The sequence below is a fragment of the Chiloscyllium plagiosum genome, unplaced genomic scaffold (genome assembly GCF_037043375.1).
Source record: "Chiloscyllium plagiosum isolate Xiang-an unplaced genomic scaffold, Cpla_swu_hap1 HiC_scaffold_29, whole genome shotgun sequence".
Taxonomy (NCBI): domain Eukaryota; kingdom Metazoa; phylum Chordata; class Chondrichthyes; order Orectolobiformes; family Hemiscylliidae; genus Chiloscyllium; species Chiloscyllium plagiosum.
This window is the reverse complement of record NW_028270167.1, coordinates 11,535,198-11,554,099: the sequence shown is the minus strand read 5'-3', so window position 1 is coordinate 11,554,099 and position 18,902 is coordinate 11,535,198. Positions and strand designations below refer to the sequence as shown.

The window sequence follows — 18,902 nt, the reverse complement described above, 5'->3', positions numbered from 1 at the left end:
AGGGCCATGGGGAAAGGTAAGTAGGAAATTTGCAGATCTGGTATGAAGGTAATGGACCAAAATACATTTACTAGATTAGATTCTCTACAGTGTGGAAACAGGCCCTTTGGCCCAACCAGTCCACACCAACCCTCCGAAAAGTAACCCACCCAGACCCATTTCCCCTCTGATTAATGCACCTAACACTATGGACAATTTAGCACGGCCAATTCACCTGACCGGCACATCTTTGGACTGTGGGAAGAAACCAGAGCAAACCCACACAGACACGGGGAGAAGGTGCAAACTCCACACAGATAGCTGCCCGAGGCTGGAATCGAACCTGGGACTCTGGTGCTGTGAGGCAGCAGTGCTAACCACTGAGCCATTGTGTTGCCCTATGCTGTAACTATTCTATAATTATTGCTGCAGAAAGTTTTTTGTCTTGTACTCATCAGAACATTTTGCTGGAAGTTCCAAATTTAAGTGGAATTAACATTAATACTGAAAGGAGAATGTTGATTGGTTGGCAGAGTCTTACGTGCTTTACAAGCCGATCAAATTACAGAAGTGTGTCAGGGTAACAGAACAGAGTGCAGGATACATTGTTACAGCTTGCTGAGAAGGTGCAGAAAGAGGTCAACATTAACATTTAAAAGGTCCATTCCAAATATGAAGAATCTATTCTTGAATCTGTTCATACGTGTAGTCAAATTTTTATATGTCCTGCCCAATGGAAGAGGGTGGAAGAGAGTATAACAAGGGTGAAAGGGGTCTTTGATTATATTGCTTTCCCAATGCAGCTGGAAGTATAGATGTGGTCAATGAATGGCAAGTTGGTTGTGTGATGGTCTGGGCTGTGTTCATGACTCTCTGTAGTTTCTTGCAGTCTTGAGAAAAGCAGTTGCCATACCACGCTGTGATGCATCCAGATAAGATGCGTTCGGTGGTGAGTCTATAAAAAATCGCAAGAGTCTTTATGGACATGCTGACTTTTGTTAGCCTCCTGATGAGGTAGGGTGTTGTTGTGCTTCCTTGATGGTAGTGTTAACGTGGATGGACCAGGGCAGATTATTGGTGATCGTCACTCCCAGGAACTTGATGCTCTCAACCAGCTCCACCTCAAATACCATTGCTGACCAAACAACTGTGTTTAGATTAGATGTGGAAACAGGCCATTCAGCCCAACAAGTCCACACCGACCCTCCAAAGAGTAACCCACCCAGACTCATTTCCCTCTGACTAATGCACCTAACACTACGGGCAATTTAGAATGGCCAATTCACCTGATCTGCACATCTTTGTGACTGGGGGAGGAAACCAGAGTACCCGAAGGAAACCCACACAGACATGGGGAGAATGTGCAAACTCCACACAGACAGTCGTCCGAGGTGGAATCAAACCCGGATCCCTGGTGCTGTGAGGCAGCAGTGCTAGCCACCATGCCACCCCTGTGTTGTTCCATGATTCTTTGAAAACCTGAACTGGTTCACCAATGTCTTTCACAGAAAACTCCATGTTTATCTGGTATGGTCTGAACATGACATCAGTTTACTACAATATAGCTGATTCTTCATACCCCAGACAACTGTGAGCAGGCAATAAATATTATTTTGGAAGTGTACCCATGATCTAAGAAAGGAATAAAATGTCTTTTGATTTTCTTTGAAAAAGATATCCTCTTTCGTATTTTCTTCAAAATTTAGGACAGATGTTTTCATGTTTTTCTTATGAACAATAGAAATCCAATGAGTTGGGCAATTTTTGTGCCATATTAGTCTACAGGTAAATTCACAGCTTAGTAAGGCCTTGAGCCAAGTTGACACAGATGGCTCCAGGGTCTATCTTTGGTTCTGCACACCTGATGGACAATAGATGGTGAGAGTAGATTTGATTGTGACTTGCAGTAGGAAGTTGGATAAATAATTGAAGATAAAATATTGTATATAAAGAAAGATCAATAAGATCCAATAAGGGTATTAATGGATAACCATTTGAAAGAGCTCACATGAGCAAGATGGACTCACTGACCTTCTTCTCTGTTTTAAGATTCTTTGACTCAGGCCATTATTTTCATTGATGCTGAAGGCAAGCATCTTTCATATTTTACACTTGGGGAAGATCAGGCAGGCTTTCACTCACTGTATCTTTGGCACTCAATGTTTCAGTTCACAACGAAGGCTAGGTACTGAGGAGGCTCCTAGAGAACTTGTTATATTGCTAGGTTCTTATTCAAGAAAGGGTGGCATTTCACCTGATTACAATTCCCAGAAGTGCCGGAAAACATGTACAATGAATTATTTGCAATTGCAGTTATATGTTAACTAGGCTAATAAGGTAACAGCTGAAAATGTGTTGCTGGAAAAGCGCAGCAGGTCAGGCAGCATCCACGGAACAGGAGAATCGACGTTTCGGGCATAAGCCCTTCTTCAGGAAACCTGAAGAAGGGCTTATGCCCGAAACGTCGATTCTCCTGTTCCGTGGATGCTGCCTGACCTGCTGCGCTTTTCCAGCAACACATTTTCAGCTCTGATCTCCAGCATCTGCAGACCTCACTTTCTCCCCTAATAAGGTAACACTCATGGGAATATTGGAAAGCAAAAGGAAATTTTCAGAATTTATTGACTGTAATCTCACTGAGAATCCTGGACAACAGTGGAATTCCTGATTAGAAGCGAACAATGCAGGCCAATATTTTATATGGTTAGAAAATCAGGTGTTGATTTTTGGCTATTGAAGAATCTTACTGTCGATGACTTCAATGTGGACTTGGAAGGAGACAGAGAGATGCAAAAGTGATCAACATGTGCAATCAAATAACTGATATGAAAGTGTTTTTCATTTCATTAAATTGCTGATATATCATGCATTGTGACAATTTTAGCAACTTTATGTACTCAGTGATGCAGAGGTCCCAGTAAATTGCAGGATTCAGTCCAGCTGACTATGATTTATTATAGCAAAGATTGTGATATTAGAAGAAATGTCAAACCATTTAGACATTCATATTGATTGTAATGTAGTTTCATCCTCTTAAAAAGTCACAACAGGGTTTCTTCGGCCTTATGATCCAATTGAAAATTCCAGAAATTCAGGCTGTTTTGAAACTTCTTGTAATGCAATGACAGGATTTTCATTCTAAGCTGTTACTTTGCAAAGTGTATGGGGTTTTAGTGTTACATCATCTTGGCTCAATGGTGGCAATTTTGGATCAGAATTTGGTGAATAAATAACAGCATGTGATTGAAACACACCTGTATTAATTTTAAAATCAGCTAACAACTTGTAGTGAGGAAGAGCTACCTCAAACGTTGTGAGTGTCTACAAGGTGCTGGCTAATTTATGCTGCTCTGCTTTTAGTTTTACAAAAACAGCACCACATCATCGACTGCCCGGTGAGTTTCATTAAGTTGCTATATTTGCAATTAATTGCTGATTAAACAATGTGACAGAATGCTGTTATGTATGCAATGATATGACATCCTTTAAATGATGTGGCAAATATTAATGATTGCTAATTCACTTCTCTCGGCCAAATAACATTTTTAATTCTCAATACTTCAGGTGATGAATTGTTTTTGAAGAAGTAAAAAATGTCAAATTTTCAGACCTTAATTTTCTTCTTATTTTTCCTGCAGCCCGCACTCTATCTTCTTTCCGCCTTTTTAATCCAACCATCATTCATTCTCTTTATTTCACTTTCTATATCTGATTTGACATTCAATAAAAGTCACGATAGTCCCAGGGGCTGCTCTCCCAATAGGGAGTCAACTGGTGTTAGTTTAACCTCAGGGTTACCATGTTTCAGATGAGAGGTGTGCTCAAGTAAGTGGGGCCTTCATGTTGACTGCAACAACAATTGAACAAATGCTGTTGGCATCACTGTACATTATAAAGCAGCAGTCAATCAACTAAGCTAACCAGCTCCTAACATAAACAAAAATAGCTGGGGAAACACAGCAGGTCTGGCAGCATCTGTGGACAGAAAGCAGAAAGCAGAGTTAATGTTTCAGGTCCAAAGATCCTTCTTCAGAACCCTCACCTTACCTGATCCATCTCTGATTTCACCCTTCCCTTCCTTCACATCTCTGTTTCCATTTCTGGGGATAATGGGGCCAACTATATCCACTACAAACCCACCGTCTCCCAGAGTTTTTGAGTATACATCCTCACATCTTGCATCCTGTAAAGACTCAGTTTCTCCATCACATCTATTCTGATGACACCAGTTTCTACTCGAGAGCTTCAGAAATATCCACCTTCTTCCTCAACTGAGGATTGCCATTACAATGGGTGACAGGGCCGTCAACTGTGTGTGACCTATCTCCCTTACTTCAGCCTTAAAAGTTTCTTTTCCCTCCCACAACAACAATAGGATCCCCTGGTCCTCACTTCCTACTCTCCAGTAGCATCTATATCCAAAGGATCATTAGCCATCATTTCTGCTATTGATGACACATATTCCCCTCCCCTTCCTTGTCGGCCTTCCACAGTGACCGTTTCCTCTGACACCCTGTTTCACACATTCTTCACTCCCAACACCTCCATGGCACTTTCCCATGCAACTGCAGAAGGTGTACACCTGTTTGTTTGCTTCCTCCCAATCTAAAGCTCCAGATATACCTTACAGGTGATACAGCAATTTACCAGCACTTCACTCAATCTAGTCTACTGTATTCCAGTTCTGAAGAATGGTCACTGGACCCAAACATTAACTCTGCTTTCTCTATATAGATGTTGTCACATTTGCTGAGTTTTCCCTTCACCCACAACGGTTTAGCTGGTCATTTATGCTTTCACTCTGTGGGATCCTGCTGGAAGAGATAACAAAGTGACTTCACTTTATAAAAAAAATCAATAGTTATGAAGTGCTTTGTATTATGCTGAGGATGCAAATGACATTATATAAATGCAAACTTTGGTTTTGGTGAGTTTCATGCACTCAACAGTACAGCTTATGTTCGACAGCAGAACTTTGGACTTGTTAGGACTCAGTCTGTTAATAACTAATTTTGTTTGTGAAAATAAGATAGAAATTAATTCCTTGAAAGTGAGCACTGTGCAAATTTTCTGTTTCCAAAAAATAAGTGAATCAAGATTAACTTTCAGAATGTAGTGCTGGAAAAGCACAGTAGGTCAGGAATGATGAAGGGCTTATGCCCGAATTGTCAATTCTCCTGCTCCTTGAATGCTGCCTGACCTGCTGTGCTTTTCCAGCACCACACTCTTGACTATGATCTTCAGCATCTGCAGTCCGCACTTTCTCCAAACCTTCAGAATGCACAAAGTATTGAATTTCCTCTTTTTTGTTGGAACGTGAGACAATGTTAGTTCCTTTTTGTGACAAATGGCATATCAATAAAATTTGGTGATGCCACTTGATTTGGGGAAAGGAAACATTTTCAGCAAACGTAATTCAATCAGCAGGTTATAAAGGATCGAGAAAACACTCCTTGTTCTCATCACTAAAGATATCAATGGTTCTGGAGAATGTGACCTTATGGTAGTTGATCAACCACAATCCAGAATGATGGAGTAGTCTCGAGAGGCTGAATAGCCAACACCTGCTTCTATATTCCTATAGTTCCCATTAAGAAAGAATGAAGTCTGAAATACTTCAAAATGTGGGGAATGTCAAGACTAGGAGGCACGTTTTAAAGGTGAGAGGAGAGAGATTTTAAAACAAATGTGAAGGACAGATTTTTTTACACAGTGGGTGGTTCGATGAACTTCTAGCAGAAGCGATGGATGCGGATATAATTACAATGTTTAAAAGACATTTGGATAAGTACATGAATAGGAACGGTTTGGACGGATATGGGCCAGGAGTAGGCAGCTGGAACTAGTTTAGTTTGGGATTATGGTTGGCATGGACCTGTTGGACCAAATGGTCTGTGTTTCTGTGCTGTATGGCTCGATGATTCTATGAAGTCGTTGAGTGTGATAACTGTGAAACTGTGGCTCCACAGATGGTCTGCTGAAATATAAAGATGATGGAACAGTGAGGGCTGAGGATCTTTGATATCAAGCTCAGGATTCCCAATGAGTCCCAACTGAAAACCTAGGTTATTGTATCATCCTGTATGGCCATAAGGGAAATAATCCATGTTTGAGAAAACAAAGGAAAATTGAGTACAAAACAATAAAAGCACACACACACTCATTAAGGGAACAGGAAAGGTATAGATAATGAAGCAACAAATTTGTGGTATGGCTGTATTCGGACAGAGCTTGCTTTGTATTTGCTGTTTACTTTCCTCTTACCAACACAAGCAAATCTCATTCTCGGTCAACGCGATTCCCCGGAAACACTCTTCCTTTTGTTCCTCTGATCCATTTAACAGCAGCCATCAGGTTTACCTGATATTTGAATAGAGATCTTTACAAATAACCCCCAGGTGCAGGTGGTGGTTAACTGCAACAGGTTCACTGCACACTGGCTTTAAAGGCTGCTTTGTGCAAGAGTGAGTGGTTACATTGCACAATTGGTAGATTCAAAATTCATATAATAACACTTCCAAACATATGCTTCATTGATCTATCCCCTCTTTGAGACTCCTTTCTTTGATATATACCAACATCACAATACAATGGTTCAGAAACCCTCAGTAAAATTACGTGGTGCTATAGGCTATAACATTATTTCCAAAGCAGATGTGAAAATATATTATTTGTGTTTGATTCACTGGTGATTCCTTTAACCTTCAGGTGTATGTGCGCTGTAATGGTTGCAGTATTTAATGACATTCAGCAGTAACTGATCATAAATTTAAACATGACTGTCTGTAATGCAGTGGTGAATACCACACTGTCATAAGCACTGTCAGAGTTGTATTTTGGATGAAATGTTAAATCAAGGTCTGATCTGCCTGCTTGGGTGAATGTATATGACCCCATGGTACAATTTGGAAGTATTGCAGGGGCGCTATCCTTGGTGTCCTGGACAATACTTATCCCGCACTCAGCAACTTTAAAATGTATTATTCAGTCATTAAAAAGTAAAGGCAGACGTGGATACTGCAGATGCTGGAGATTAGAGTCAAGATTAGAGTGGTGCTGGAAAAGCAGGTCAGGCAGCATCCGAGAAGCAGAAAATCGACGTTTTGGGTCGGAGCCATTCATCAGATATGAGGCTGGGAGCCTCGGGGGTGGAGATAAATTAGAGGGGGTGCGGCTGGGGAGAAGGTAGCTGAGAGTGCAATAGGTGGTTGGAGGTGGGTGTAAAGGTGATAGGTCAGAGAGGAGGATGGAGCGGATAGGTGGGAAGGAAGATTGACCTATGAGGATGGTGCTGAGCTGGGAGGTGGGAACTGGGGTAAGGTGGGTTGAGGGGAAATGAGGAAACTGGTGAAGTGCAAATTGATGCCATGGGGGTTGGAGCTTCCTGAGGTGGAAGATGAGGTGTTCTTTCTCCAGGCGTCGGGTGGTAAAGGAGTGGCGGTGGAGGAGGCCCAGGACCTGCATATCTTCAGCAGAGTGGGAGGGGGAGTTGACATGTTCGGACCTTTACCCCATGTTAGAGTTATATGTTGGCCAAACAAGATAAGAATGACAGCTTACTTCCCGAAAAGACATTAGTGAACCAGATGGGTTTTTCCTGACAATTAACAATGGTTTCACAGTCATTATGAGACTCCTAATTCCAAATTTTTATTGAATTCAAATTCCACCATCTGGTGGGATTTGAATCTGAGCCCCACAACATTATACGTGGGTCTCTAGATTAACAGCCCAGTGATAATGCCATTAGGCCATTGCCTCTCCCATTGCCTGCACTACGGAGCAATTTAGCATGGCTAATCCACTTAACCTGCACATCTTTGGACTGTGGGAGGCAATTGGAGCACCTGGCAGAAACCCATGCAGACACAAGGAGAACATGCAAACTCCACATAGACAATCACTCAAGGCTAGAATTGAACCTAAGCCCTTGGGTGCTGTGAGACACTGTGCTGTCACTAATGAATGATGAGGTGTTATAAACTATGCTGAACATTGTGACATTCCTATGTGTGACCTTATGATATAGGGAAGGTTATTAATGAAGCAGCTGAAGATGGTTGGGCCTATGGCCTCATCCTGCAAAATTCTTGCAGAGATGTCCTGGAGCTGAAATGACTGACCTCCAATAATTAAAGAGTGTTTCTTAGTCCTGGGAGAGTCTGTCCCTCTGATTTTCAGTGACTCTAGTTTTGCTAGCACCAAAGATACCACACTTGGTCAAATGCTGCTTTGACAACAAGGGCAGCACTGTCATTATCCTTCACCTCTGGAATTCAGCTCTTTTATCCTTGTTTGAAACAAGACTGTAATGAGGTCAGTAGAAGCTTGGCCCTAACAGAACCCAAACTGAGCTGAGTGAGCAGCTAATTGCTGAGCATATGCTGCTTGATAGCACTGTATTACTGATATGGCCATTCATTCCTTTACTATTTCCTGACTCTATCCAGTCCTATTCCAATTGGTCTCTTCCCTTTCACAGCTTACATATTCTGACCTAAGTCACAAAGCTGTTATATATGTTTGTAAAGGCAGAAGATACAGAAGCTTGATATGCATGCACCAACAGGTTCAAGAACATCTTCTTCCCTGCTGTTGTTAGATTGTTGAATGGACCCCTCTAATTTCAAATCTAATGTTGACCTTGCTTTCGTGCACCTCGTGTGCAGTTGTAACCTTGTCTGCGTCACTCAGTCTAAGCACCCACTGATCTGTATGTTCTTGTTTGTTATAATCTGGCCGTACTCCTCATAAACCAAAATTTTCACCGTACTGAGATACATGTGACAACTATAAATCAAATCAACTAAAGGGCTCTTAAAGGTCCAAGTGAATCAGTTCTACTATTTTAACTTTGTATGGATTTTCTATTTCAAAGAACTCAATATTGGCCAAGCAAAACCTTTTCGTTTGAAATCCGTGATGACTTTTTTGTGACTGTTTTGTGATCTTGCTTTTCAAAAATAAGAAATACTTGCAAATATAAAGGACTACTCACAATCTCAGGATGTCCAAAAGTAATTTGTATGTAATGAAATACTTTGGATGTACAGTTTTAGAATACTTTAGGCAATAAGAAGGCAGCACACTCCCACAAACAGCATTTAAATAAAAGACCAGCCTCACCTGTTTTAGTGATGTTGGTTGATGCATAAATATTGGTCAGGACATAGAGAGAACCTGCTGCTGTCTGTCAAAACAGTGTCACGGACTCTTCCTTATCCACCTGAGAGGACAATCAGGATCTCAGTTTGATGTCAAATACAATGGGCAGCACTTCCATCTGTTATGAAGTATTTTTCATTGTGAGTGTGTAATGTTACTATGTGGAAGGAGGCCAGTCAGCCCATTAAACCTGAATTGGTTTTATTACCTAAGGCCAATCACCTGCTTTCTCCCCATACCGTTGAACATTATTTCTAGAATCGTAGAATCCCTATGATGTGGAAAGAGGCCATCTAGCCTGTTGAGTCGGCATCAATCATCTGAAGAGTAACCAACCTAGACCCTACTGTATCCCCGTAACCCCGCATTTACCTTGGCTAATTCATCTAGCCTGCACATACTTGGATGCTATGGACAATTTCCCTTTCCCTAACCTATACATCTTTGGACTATTTCTATTTAAATAATTGTCCAATGCTTTCTTGTATGCCTCAACTGAACCCAACTCCACCACTTCTCAAGGTAGTGCATTCTGCATCCTACACTGTGTGAAAAAGTCTTTTCTTGCATCACCCTTCCTTATTTTGAACAATACTTTAGATCCATACCCTCTCGTTCTCGTTCCTTTTCTGACCAGGAACTGTTTCGCCATATCTACTCAATCTAGCCCACTCATGATTTCGAAAGTCTCTATCAGACATCCTCTCAGCTTTCTTCTGTCCAAGAAGAACAGTCCCAACTTCACTGAAGTTTCTCATTCCTGGAACCACTCTTGTAAATTGAGTGGTTAGTGGGGTAATTGGATGCTCATGGAGTATAGGGGCTATAATTGTGGAGCAGGGGTTGATGGAGCTAGGGGTTGATTTAAAAATTTAGTTATTTATTTATCCAGGAGTTGGACAGATTAAAACTTAGCCCAAGTATCATCCCAGTCAGTATCCCAGAGCTGTTTGAGACTTCCAACTCTACACAGAATCAAAGACATCATGAATTTCCTATCAGTTGGGTCATTGCCATTTGAAGTTTAAATTTTCCGGGCAATGCCAAGTAGGTCCCTGTATTACAACTCACGTAGGGTTGTATGTCTGGTCTTTGAATCATCAGAGACTGAAGGATTTGGCCATTATATAAATTGCTTTCCAATTTGAGTCCAATTGATAGCTTTTGGACAACAGACTATAGCCATCCTTCATGTTTCAGGGTAGACCTTTTTGACAACTGATGATGGAATAGTGAACCAGTCTTCCTTTGAGAAAGTTTTATTTCCTGAACTATCTAGCTCAGCACTCTTTTGGATTGATAATTGATTTTGTACTATTAATACTTAGTTCAGAGTGGTGTAGGATTCTGAGTTAGTTGGCAATGACAGCTATCTGGTAATCTTCTGCCATTTAAAATATAAATACACCCATTAAAATGTACAGTCAATCCCAAAGTTTAGCAATTATCTTCACAATATCTCACCTATGCTTTGCTTTAAGTGCTAACAGATTGTGGTATGATGGCATTATTGGTTATGTTGCTAGCAATTCAGAGGTCTAGACATAAACCCAACAAAGATGAGTTCAAATTCCACTACAGTCAGTGAATTTTAAAGTCAGCTAATTAAATATATCTATAATTAAATAACAACTGTCAGAGATGATGATTGTGGAAATGCTGACTTGTTGGAAAACTTATCTTGTCCCTTAACACCTTTTATAAGTGGAAATCACTTGTCCTTACCCTGGCCTGTATATGACTCCAGATCCACTCCAATGCAATTCAATTGGCCCAGCATGCCATTCCATTTTATTCAGGAAAATGGCTCACCTTCACCTTCTCAAGAGGAATGTTGAATGAGCAATGACAGACAGTGAGTGAATAAAGAATGTTACAGTTTAAGTATTCAAGATGTAAGATAAACACAGATGAGGAAGGCCATCATTAGAGGAAATCACTGACAGTAGTCAACTTGTTCCTGTAGAATTGCTTGTGTGAAGCAGTCCTTCCTAACAACAAATCTAAGTTCAGTTTAAAGTGTTTATTCACAGAGAAGTAGTGCTCTAACTGTATATTCACTATATTACTTACAATCTTGCATATTTATTTAGATTTCTCCCTACATCAGTAGGACTCCAATTTTACCAAATAACCTGATTGTTTTCAGTAATCCCCAATTGTTGTTCATTCAGGGCAGTAATATGTCAAATATAATCATTTGATCATTGGCCTTTGATCAAGTTTTATTTGCATTCCCTTCATCTCTTTACAATTACATTTCAATTACTGTATCATAGTAGTAAACTTTTATTATTCTGTGTAATTACACTATAGCTAGTACACGATTCTCATATTCGCTGAAACTTGCATTGCCTTTAGCAAGTTCACCACTTGGGTTGTGCTGTCAGTTAAAATTACTCTCTTTAATTGTCTCTGTTAAAATGAATTGTGACTCCAATATCTTAAACAGCTACGAGCTGTCTCCACAATCAAAATAGGTTCCTTATAATCTGTATAATTGTCAGTCAGTTAACATCCACCGGCCTGACTTGCAACTATATCAACTTTCTTTCACTGTTACTGGGTCAAAAACTTAAACATCCCTCTGGGCACTGTGGATGTAGCTAAGTCATGAAGACTGTGATGTGAGCAGCTCACCACCCCTTTCTCAAGGCAAATTATTAGGATTAGAATTAGACTTAGGTTTATTGTCACAGGTACTCAAGTACAAAAGTGCAGTTTACAATGGCTTCACATGGCACCATCTTAGGGACCTAGGTACAAATCTTAGATACACACTGGAGAAATAAAGAAAAAAAAATGAGAGATGAGCAATAAATGCTGACTTTGCCAATGATGCCCACATCCCAAGAATGGGTAAAAATTGAAAAAAAAGGTACATCATACTTATCCAATTATCTGCAGGTATTATCTTAATGGAAAGGCCATTTATTTCAGCCTTTTTATTTCCCCACTCTGTACAACTGGATGGGCCACTAGATTGTTTCAGAAAGCAATTAACAGTTGATCGTGTGCAGGTCAGACTAACTAAGGATGTTCAATTTCCTTCCTAAAAAAACACCAGTGAATCAGACTTTCAGCCCAGTATTTAACTAATGTCATAACTATCAAAAAACAAATGTGTCAGATAAAGCCTTGCATTTATATAGAACTGTAAACGTCCTCAAGGTGTCTCAATACACTTTGTATTGTATTAAGTAAATTTGAAGTCCAATCGCTTAATGTAATATAAGAACTTTGACTGCCAACTTGCAAGCTCCAACAAATAGCGATGTGATAATTCTGTTTGTTCATTGTGGTGACTATAGTATAAATATCAACCAGGACAGTAGCCCTGCTTTTTAAAAAAAATAATGACATTGAATCTTCTGCATTCACCTGAGAGTAGATAAATGGAGCCTCAGTTTAAAGTCACGTTCAAACATTCTCCAAATCAGAGAATGTGTCGACGTTTTTGAACTTAAGTCTTGACAGTGGGCCTTCAAACAACAACCTTCTGATTTTCAGGTGAAGGAATCACCTGAGCCATAACTGGAAATGGTATTGAACCTCTGATGGGACATTCTCTCACACACAAAAAACTCCCACTTCAAAAGTTTTATTCCTTGTGGTCAGGATTTTAATCCCCTCAAAACCCCTCTCCTTGCAAAGTAAAAGTTGGACTCTACATATTTCTTAGTGCCCAAACAATAAGTCACAAGAAGTTAGTATGATGGTACAGGAAGTGATTAGTAAGGTTAATGGAATGCTATCCTTCATTAGGAGAGGAATTGAACATCAAACTAAGCTATAATGCTTCAGCATTATTGAGCATTGGTAAGAACACATCTTGAAAACTGTGGATAGTTTTGGGTTCCTTGTGTGAGGAAGGTTTAAATACATTGAACACAGTTCAGAGGAGGTTTTGTAGATTGATACCTGGACTGGCATCTGGACTTTTGAGGATAGATTAGACAAGTTGGACTTCTTTCCACTGGACCTTAGAAGAGTGAGGAATGATTTGATGGAAGTCCATAAGATCCTGAATGGTCTTGAATAGGTGAAAAGATGTTTGCTCTTGTGGGTGAGTCTTAAAGTAAGGACAGAATTTTAAAACTGGGGGATACCATTTTAGGATAGAAATGAGGGGATTTTTTTCTTTCTCTCAAAGGGTTATGCAACTTTAGGCGTCTCTTTCTCAGAGGTGGTGGAGGCAGGGCCACTGATTGGCTTTAGTGCGGAGATTGATAGATTCTTTCTAGGTAGCTAATCAAATGTTATCAGGAAATGTGGAAGTTGGAACACAAGCAGATCAGCCATGAACTTACTGAATGGCAGAACAGTTCAGAGTAGATGAATGGCCTATTTTTACAGCTAATTCCTACATTAGTATGTTCATAATATATAAATCATACAAGCTAACTTCATCAAAAGTTAGTAAATGACTTTAGTCATTCATTTTCACTTAAGTTGGTTCTGCTAAATTTTTGATTTTTGATTATTTCTGCAAATCATTCCCTTTAGGAATGTGTCATTCCATTAGTAATGTGTGGGAGAACTATTTCACATTTTATGTTAGCCTAGAAACTCTCTCTGGTGACTGTTATACCTGAAGATATATAAATAGAATATTACAGAAATTATTACTCACTGATTATATCTGTATTGAAATGCATAATATTCCTACTTACTGTTGCAATGGTATCATGACAGGTGACTCAGGAAATCTCTTTTAATCTGATATAGAAACAAAAAAAACCACAGTCCTTAAATAAATGGAACTTTCAAAACAGTAAGCAGTCTTTTCTGGATAGAATTGAGTTAATATTTTTATATTTGTTCACTGGATGTGAGGATTTGTGGGCATTGAATGTCAGTGGGAAGGAGGTTAGATTTATATAACATGGATTACTGAAAGTCCATATTATTGTGCCATTATAATAACTTACAAACAGTTAAGTAAATGTTAAACAGGAGGCTTGAAAGGAAATTGACAAACCTTAAAATATGGCTCATCCAACCCCCCCTTGTTACTATCTATTGTCTCATTCATAGCAAATGAAAGATGCTTTTGAACATGACATTTTACAGTCAAGTAACTGGAGCCTAGAGTCCTTGATCCAGCAATTGAAAGCTTAAATGTTTGTAGATGCAGAAGGGCTAATCCTATCTTAATGTTGACATGCTAATACCTGGCATATCCACTGGATTTTCCAAAGATTTTGTAAGGCAACCTGCCTCCTTACCAACGTGATGTGGATTGAGACTTGGGGGCCTCTGTTCAGCATCATTCAGATTTTGTCAGATTCAGACAGCAAGTCTGGAATTGGTCTGAAATTGAAGTATATTTTATTGGTAAAAATCTCTCTGTCTATACATTTACCTATGTAAAGGTAGACAGCAATTACCCACAAACATGTAAATTTCCTACTTCAGTGTTGAATACCATTGTTACAGTCTGTGCAGTGCTTGGGACATTATAACTGGCCTTGGTAAGGATACAGAAGCATTGTCCAGCTTTTCCACATATGATTGCTATTTTGTGACCCTTTTCTGGAAAGAGCAGTTGGATGAGAAGCAATCTGGTATGGAGCTGTGCTGATCAGCACTATTAAATGGTCCCTTCAACAAATTCCTTGAACCTACATTTGTATATGTGCATTACATTTGTTTATTTTTTTGTTAATGTTTAAATGTTTGATGCCATTCACTTTGAATGTCATTCACAGCAGGATGCTTGGGCAGACTGGGGTCTCAGGTTCATGCTGTGTTCCTCCATAAGCAACTTTTCCTCTTCAGTTTTATTTTTATTTTAACAGTTCACTCGGAACACTCTAAACGTGTATATCAAGGAGTCCGCGTCAAGCACACTGTCAAAGATCTCCTAGCAGAGAAAAGATCCCGACAGTCAAATGTGTCCTTCAAGTATAATGTGAGTAAACTAAGTTTTGTTTCTTCATTCAATTAGGAATCTGAATAAGACAAGAACATGGAACAAGCCATGTTGTAATTTCCCATCACAGTCCCAGAACCTAGACCACAGATCTAGTTGTTTACTTGTAATGGGGTGAGAGAGGTTTAGGGGATAAACTTGCCTTTAAAAACTGGAATAATAATCAAAAAAAAACTTTTGAATAGCGTTACTGTCTGTTTGATGTCTACTTGAGTTTAAGTCTTCATTAGATGCCGAATGCTTTACCTTGAATTAGGGAGTAATATATTTGAATTATACTCTACTACATTCTCATGTTTGAGACTATTGTCTGGAATTTTCCATTCATTTTTTATGTGAATAATAAATTTATTGGTAGAGAAAATAGGAACATTTTATAAATTTGAATTAAAAACAAAAGTACAATTTTACAGCCAAGTTGCAACAACCAATCCTTTGGGTAAAATGTATATTGACATTATGTTATCCATGAAATAAGCAGCTAGTTGTGTTCTCAAGCCTATTTCGAAGAATTAATCTATAAACCACAATAACCAACAGAAAGATTATTAACGTAAAATGAACGGGGAACACATAAATCATTGTTTCATTATATAAACTGTGCTACAGGAGGAACAAGGTAATGAATAAATGTGTAGACAAAAACCTCTGATTTAGGATAATTCAAGCTGGTGGATTCTTATAATCATGTCGAACTATTAGGATATTTTGTGTCCATATGAGAATTTTATATCTTTTAATCAGCTTTCAACATGTTTGTGAATTGGAACAAATTTATTTTCATGTACGTAGGCTGTGATAATATGAACAGTTCCAGTACCAGGAAATCTAGTCACTCGCAAATGAGATTCAAATCTCTTTCAGAAATTTGGATGCCCTCCCTAAGGCCAGTTCACCAGATCCAGATATTGGGACTGATATGCAAACTATCAAATGATTTCACAGGCAAGACGGTCAAAATGTTTCCCGAAGAAAAACTGAGAATTGAATTTGACCAAAGGTCAGCTGCTAAGTCAATTTCGGGGAGTTTCATGGAGGGATTTTCTGTCGGCTTAGCAAAATATCTCAAGAAATTCTACACTCTTCATCTCATTATGTATGCACCCACCTCTGTGGTGCCAATTTCTGTCTGTCTGCATTTGTGTGTGTACAAGTTTAGGAAGGTAACAGGGTTTAAACCAGCAAGATTATAAGAAGGTAATTCATATTTTATTTTCCTGTCTTCAGAATAGACAGTAATATCTTATCAAGTGCAGAAACCTGATCAGTATTTTCAGTTAACCTGAGACGATCAGACAGTAAAATTGGAGAACTTTGCTCAAGTTGGTTAACCTTTTGCGATGATGTGGGGCTGAGGTATTAGTGAAATTTCCTAACTGAGTCATGACATCTGAGGGAGTCCAGCTGTACTGACAAAGCCTACTGCCTAGACCACATTGCTGACCTTATCACACAGAAACAAGATGGTGTGATCTGATACAAATTATACTGCTAACTGCCTTGCTACATTTGTTGGCCGAGGATTAAGAGATCTCACACGGGTTCCCAATGGATCTTTGGAAGCAGCTACTTGCATAAAAGTTTAGTGCAGTTGTCACTTGACAGCCACTGGGATAGGATGGCCACCTAGCCCGTCAGGTCCCATATCTTGCCCCAGCAGATGGCACAGTTCTGTGGCACACCCTGGGATGTCTTCAGTTGGCAAGGTGCCTTGCTCAGCTGGGAGAAATAGCATTGAGGGTAGTAGATGCTAGGCTTTCTACAGGTCATCTGTATTCCGAGAGGGCCTTCAGCTACAATCAACAAAAAAATTTAGGAAAAGCAACAGAATACTTCATTCCATTCCTCCCCTTATCTCCTTTAATCACCTTACTCCAGCAGTCTTTTGTAAGTAGTGCTTAGGAACATATAAAACTAGCCAACTTGGTGTGGCTTAGTACTTAATCCAGAAGGCCTATATGACTCACTCAATGAGGGTCTAGTTTCAGCTGGCACTGTGCCTCAGTGGTTAGCACTGCTGCCTCATAGCACCAGGAACCCGGGTTCAAATCCAGCCTCGGGCAACTGACTGTGTGGAGTTTGCACATTCTCCCTGTGTCTGTGTGGGTTTCCTCCTGTAGTCCAAAGATGTGCAGGTCAGGTGATTTGGTCATGCTAAATTGCCCATAGTGTTAGGTGCATTGATCAGAGGGAAATGGGTCTGGGCGGGTTACTCTTCGGAGGGTAGGTGTGGACTGGTTGGGCCGAAGGGCCTGTTTACACACTGTAGGGAATCTAATCTAATCATAATTAAACTCAATTGCTTTTTCACTGGAGGCCTTGTTAAAACCTTACTTATGGCTGGGAATAGGTTTTACATTGTAGTTTTCAAATAAATGCCAACTATAAAATATGAAACAAAATTAGATTCGTACAAAGTAAGAAATTGATTTTCTTCCCAACAAATACAAGCACTGAGTCCTTTATTATGTCTGTGTTAAAGTGGCAGTGCATCCATCCAGTACATCTGGCTTAAAGCCACTAATGTCCAATGCAAAGGTTAAAAAAAAGACTTGTATTTATATAGAACCTTTCAAGCTTCTTAAAGCCCCACCTTAGCCAATGCGTTTCTTTGACATGCCACTGTTATGACCACAGTAGTAGTTCTCTTTGGAAAGAGGTCGACTTCAGTATCCATTTGCTTTTGACTTGGTTCTCGGATAATGGAAATATGATGGGAGATTGGAACAGTTTCAGTATCTGTGGCTGACCAGGTCATTTAAAACTAAACCTACTTAACCTGTATAATCTTTCAGGGCACTTGTGATTAATAATTAATCGGCTTGGCTCATTGGTTAGGTATGTTTCATTGATGAGGGGTGTTCCTACCTCTGATCCAGGAGGCCTGAGATGTGTCCTGTCTGCTTCAAAGATGTGCAACATTTGGAAGTACTAACATTCAGAGTGCTGATCCTTCATCAGGACAGGATCATAAGACACAGAGTTTATTGTAAAATATCACAGTGTCATGCAATTGAAACAATATATTGAATAAACCTAGACTGCTGTTAAGTCTTTCATAACTCCATGTCTAATGATCTTGCCCCACTAGTTACATGATGAAGGAGCAGCATTCTGAAAACTAATACTTCCAAATAAATACTGTTGGACTATAACCTGTTGTGTGATTTTTAACCTGTCAACCCCAGTCCAACACCGGCACCCCCACATCACAGAAAATATCTAGACCTATCTCTGACAGAGGAATGCTGGAGAAACTCAGCAGGTCTGGCAGCATCTGTCAAGAAAGAAACAGAGTTAATGTTTCAAGTCCAGTATGGCTCACCTTCAGAAGTTTGTTCCCGGACTTGAAATGTTAACTTGGTTTTAATCTTCACAGATGCTGCCACACCTGCTCAGTTTCTGCATTATTTCTGTGTTTCTTTCAGATTTCCAGCATCCACTGTATTTTGCTTTCATCCAGCAGATAAATGCCTCCCAAGAAGCTCCAAGTAATCTTGCAACTCAATGGGCAATCTGGAATAAGAGTGACATGCTTACCTTTGCCCTACGCAGATAAGGTGTGCAGAATTTCTATTAGGCTGTAACTCTCCATGCACTTGGGAATATCTGAATCTTAACTGTAATCAAATTACATCAACATTCTTTGACTCTAAGCAATTGAGGAGAATTCTTGCTCTGTACACAGAATAGAAAAAAATACTACAAAGGCTGAAATTTCTAAAATGGGACAATTGGTTTCCATGTGTGTCAACAACCAGACAGAGAAATCTTTATTAAGTGACCTTGCTGGAATTTTTAATAATGATATATATTTGCTATA

The 18,902-nt window shown here is 39.5% G+C and overlaps 1 protein-coding gene across 1 annotated transcript in view; it reads left to right on the top strand.

Annotated features, from left to right (window-relative positions):
• Positions 1-18,902, top strand: part of LOC122540629 (POU domain class 2-associating factor 2-like) — a 50,282-nt gene that overhangs the window by 6,123 nt on the left and 25,257 nt on the right. The window contains exon 2 of the mRNA XM_043676601.2: positions 14,946-15,058. Within this exon, the coding sequence (XP_043532536.1) occupies positions 14,946-15,058 (113 nt within the window). The remainder of the gene's footprint in view (positions 1-14,945; positions 15,059-18,902) is intronic.